A 4450-nucleotide genomic window follows, 5' to 3' on the forward strand; every position below is an offset into this window, starting at 1 on the left:
GGGAGCGTGGTGTCTCGGTGTCGGTTTGCTTCCCTCTGGCCAAGAGCTCAGGCTCTGGGTTCGGATCCGAGCCGGCCCAGCTGGCCCATCGCGTCTGCTTGGCATTCGCTTGGTCACCGTGCCAGCCTCGTGACTGGGTTTGAGGGGGGCTCGGGAGTGCCCAGTCACCACACCTGGGACCCACAGAAGGGTCTTTGTGATTTTAACCACCATGACCCAGTCCGCTCATACGAGAAGTGGGTCTTGTGAGGGTGGGTCCCTGGGACAGGCCTGACAATTTGCACGTTTAAAAACCCTAATATGCTGGGCATGGTGCCGCACGCCTGTGATCCCAGCCCTGGGAAGGCTGAGGCAGGAGGATCCATGAGTTCGAGGCCAGCCTGGGCTCCATAGTGAGTTCAAGACCACCCTGAGTACATAGAGAGACCCTGTCTCACGAAAATAAAAATACTTATATAAACTCCACCAGCGTGTTCTAAGTGCTTTCTAAATATTAGCTCTTTTAACTCCCACATGAACCCTGTGGGGCAGCTGTTCTCATGGTACAGAGAGTGAATTAGTCTTAGCAGAAGTGAAGTGACTTCCAGGACTCACACAGCCAGGAAGCAGAGGGGCTGGACTTTGAGTCCTGCCAGCCCCCTGCCTGGCTCAGAGTCTTCGGGTCACAGTTTGGGGGTGGCCTGGGGCTGCCGTGTGTGTTCTGCGTGCTGGGTGAGCGTGCCCCAGTGTCAGCTGCTGGGTGACATCACTTGGTGAGGACTCGGTGGCCATCACCCCAGGTGGCCCCAGGACCCTGTTCCCAGCATTTAGCACTGTAGCGCTGCCCCCCCCCCAGCACCGCCCTGGTCTCCACAGCTTCCCAGGCCAGGTCATAAAAGCAGCTGCGGCTCGGCCTGGCCTTTCTGCTGGGTCCTCTGTGAGCAGAGTCGGCAGTGAAGAGGCTCCCATTTCCCAGCCGGCCTTAGCTGACTGCACCAAGGACCCAACCGGGCCCACTGCTAAGTTGCCCTGGAGTTCGGGCTGGGAAACAAACTGAGTCAATAAATGTGTGCTTTGCAGACCCAGAAGTTTGGGTGATTTGTTAGCAGCGACGCACGTGAATTCCAAGGCCCTGGGGTGGCCTGGTGACCCCACAGGTCCCCCCCCCCATTCTTTCAGGCCCCGTGTTTGCCCTGCAGTTCTGTCCCTCACAGAGGGGAGGGTGGCTGGGCAGCCTGTCGTGGGTACTGAAGGGTTAAATGCTCTCAGGGAGCACTGAGGAGCCCTGGGGTGGGTGCAGTGCGCTGCTGAGGGAAGATTGCACCATGTAGGAGGTGAGGTAAGGCCACAGGCCCTTCGCCGGGGGCAAATGACCATCCAGCCTCCACTCCCGCCTGCCCCAAAAGAAACTTGGGAAACACAAAACTATGTTTGGAATGTGATGTGGAGCAAGCCAGAGCTTATTCAAACACTTCCACAGTGGTGAATTTCAAGGACCTACCATAATGAAGATTTGCCTGCAATTATAGTCCTCCTGGGAAGTAATGAACTAGCCTTTCAGTTTATACATCAGCATCTGGTGAGGTTGGCTGATGGGAGTCAGTTCCCAAGACCTGATCACTCCTGCACAAACTAGTGAACACACAAAGCTAAGACCAGAGCCCTGTCCTTGGGGTGATCTCCACTGGTTGACACTTGTCTTGTTTACATCAGCTTGTGGGGGGTGTGTGTGCTGAGTCCTGTTTTGGACAAGGGCAATATTCAAAATATTCAGCAACTTCCTCTGCTCATGGAGAGTGGCCATGAACAAGGGACACCGGCTGGCTCACGGGGACCTGGAGCCTGTGGCAGTCAGAGGTTAACCCTGTTTAATGCTGGGAGGCCGGCCTAGGTGGGGAGCTCAGAGCTGCTGGGTGGCAATATAGGCAGCTGATTCTGTGACTTGGTATCCTCAAAGCTGGACAGAGGTGGCCCTGCCTGTGTGGCCACCCCTACCCATAAATACGTCTCTCTTTGGACGGGTAGGGCTGACAGGCAGGACACAGGGCGGTGGCCTCCGACACCAGAGGATGGAAGACGCAGGCGAGACCGCTCCTCCCGGCCACGCCGTGTGCCTTCTGTTCTCACAAACCCGGTGTCCTTTGTGCCCGTGTTCTGTATCCCAAGATGGTAACAGATCCAGGCACGAAGGGACCCCGGCCGTCCAACCCGAGGCCCCACACTCACGTCCCGAGTCTGGGCCCTGCTCGACCTTTTTGTCTTTTCCTTTCGCTCTGCTCTTCTGGTTGCTGTTCTTGGTCGCCACAGCCGCCCCCTCCTCCTCCTGCTCCTCTTCCTCCCTGGGCTCCTCCGCTGGGCCTTTGGGTGGGCCTGGCACGAAGGCAAAGGCTGTCAGCTCCTTAGCCACCCACTTGGACCCCCACAACTTGGGAGGGCCACGCCCATGCGGTCAGAGCCTCAGAAAGGCTGAGAGATCTTCCTGGGCCCACACTGCGGTCAGGATGACCCCGCGTTTCCCTTGTAAAGACAGGATCTCACTATGTAGTTCAGGCTGGCAGCCTCAAACTCACAGCAATCCTCCTGCCTCAGCCTCCCCAGTGCTAGGACTACAGGCGTGCGCCACCACGCCGGGCTGACCCTCCCCCCATATTTCCTAACCTGGCACTGAGCCACCTGTTACAAAGGTTCCCAACTCCCACCCCAGGGTTCTCGCAAGATGTCACAATGTCGGAGGTCACTGTCACCCACCTTTCTTCTTCTTCTCGGCAGGGCCTCCTTCCCTGACCAGGAACATGGCAGCAGGGCTCTTCTTCTCTGCTCCGGCCAGGCTGCCCGCGGGCTCCCTGTCGGCCTCCGCGGCCTCTGTGCGCACGGATTTGAAAGGGTCACAACCTGCAGCAGCACAGCTTGGATGCCTTCCTTCTGGGGTGGACTCACCTTTCTTCTTGGTCTTTTTCATCTTAATGCCATCCCCAGCTTCCTTCTTTTTGATGCCAAGAGGCTTCTGTGGAGGGTTGGGGCACCCCAGGTCCCCTGGAAATGGGAGTTGGGGACAAAGAAGGGGTGACTGGGTCTGTACCGGGCTTTATGACCCCTTGTCCTTCCTCCAGTCCTCAGGGAGGCCAAAGGCCTGAAAGGGCCCCCTGCCTGCCTCCTGCTTTTCTTGTGTTTCTTCCCTTTGAATTCAAGAGTGTGCTGGACAAGCCCAGCACTGTGGTGTATCTATAATCCTAGCACTCTGGGAGGCTGAGTCAGGAAGACTCCAAGCCCAGCCTGGTCAATTTAGCAATTTAGTGAGACTCTACCTCAAAAAATAAAAATGAAAAAAAGGGCTGAGGACATAGCTCACTGTGAAGGCATTGAGTTCGGTCCTCAGTACCCTCCCCCCAAAGCGCCAGAGAAACGCGCTGGGAGTTTAACAGGCAATTAGTGAATGAAGAGTGACGCCAGGCCCTCCAACAGAGCCTAGGAATCTCGCCCATCCACCTTCTGCTCCCGGAAGGAGACCGGGGTTCTAGGTGTGGGGACACAGACCCCCACGCTGGCTGGCAGCCAGCAGCTGTTAATCACTGAATCACTTTCACATCTTTATAAAAATTGTAACGTGAAGCCCGGCGTGGTGGCGCACGCCTGTAATCCCAGCGCTCAGGAGGCTGAGGCAGGAGGATCGCTGTGAGTTCGAGACCAGCCTGGGCTACACAGTGAGTTCCAGGTCAGTTTCACTACATAGTGAGACCCCGTCTCAAAAAAAAAATTGTAACACGAATTCACACTGAGTTATGAAACCAAAAGTCACAAAAGCCCTCTGCCTTCCCTGGGCTCCCAGAGCACCCTGGGCAGGGCGGGGGCTGGCAGGGGTCTGGTGGGGGGTGTGGCGCTCTGTCTCCCAGGCCCAGGGTGGGGGCCCCAGAGGGGGAACCCTGGGGTCAGGTCAGGGGCCCTGCTAGGCCTTGTGCTGAGACCCCAGCCCTGGGCCACCCCACTGCGGGCTGTGCTCCTCGGGCCTCAGCACCCACCCCTGGGGCCCTGGGCCTCGGCCCTGCTGTCCCTTTTGTCCCCGGAAGCCTTGTCCTTCGGGGGCTTCCTGGCGGGCACGGGGCTGTTCTCTTTCTTTTCCTCGTCCTCTTCCTCTTCCTCCTGGTCGTTGTCTTCCTCTTCCTCCTCCTCCTCCTCACTGCAAATGGAACCTCCTCTTAGTGGGGGTGCAGGGCCCTTCTCTGGGAGCCCACTGGGCACCAGAGGGAGAGCTCCCTCTGGTTGAAAGGCAGGAAGGGGGTGACCCCATATCTTTGGGGTCCGCAGGTCAGGAGAAGGGCGGGCCGGCAGCACCTGGAGAGCCACTTCCCCCAGGCCCCGCCGCCCCGGTACCGGCTCCGGGCCCCTCGCTCCCCTAGACCCAGGCCTCCCTGGTGAGAGCGGGGAACAGGCGGTCTGCGCTGGCCTGCGGGGTCCCCCTGCCCGCTCTCACTGT

The 4450-nt window shown here is 58.4% G+C and overlaps 1 protein-coding gene across 1 annotated transcript in view; it reads right to left on the reverse strand.

Moving 5' to 3' along the window:
• The window catches only part of Tulp1 (TUB like protein 1), an 8978-nt gene that overhangs the window by 3952 nt on the left and 576 nt on the right, over positions 1-4450 (reverse strand). The window contains exons 2-5 of the mRNA XM_010605399.2: positions 3996-4385; positions 2917-3012; positions 2728-2841; positions 2206-2349 (exon numbers count right to left, since the gene is read on the reverse strand). Of these exons, the coding sequence (XP_010603701.2) occupies positions 2206-2349; positions 2728-2841; positions 2917-3012; positions 3996-4385 (744 nt within the window). The remainder of the gene's footprint in view (positions 1-2205; positions 2350-2727; positions 2842-2916; positions 3013-3995; positions 4386-4450) is intronic.

The sequence above is a fragment of the Fukomys damarensis genome, unplaced genomic scaffold, assembly GCF_012274545.1.
Source record: "Fukomys damarensis isolate Sample0158 unplaced genomic scaffold, DMR_v1.0_HiC HiC_scaffold_20, whole genome shotgun sequence".
Lineage (NCBI taxonomy): Eukaryota > Metazoa > Chordata > Mammalia > Rodentia > Bathyergidae > Fukomys > Fukomys damarensis.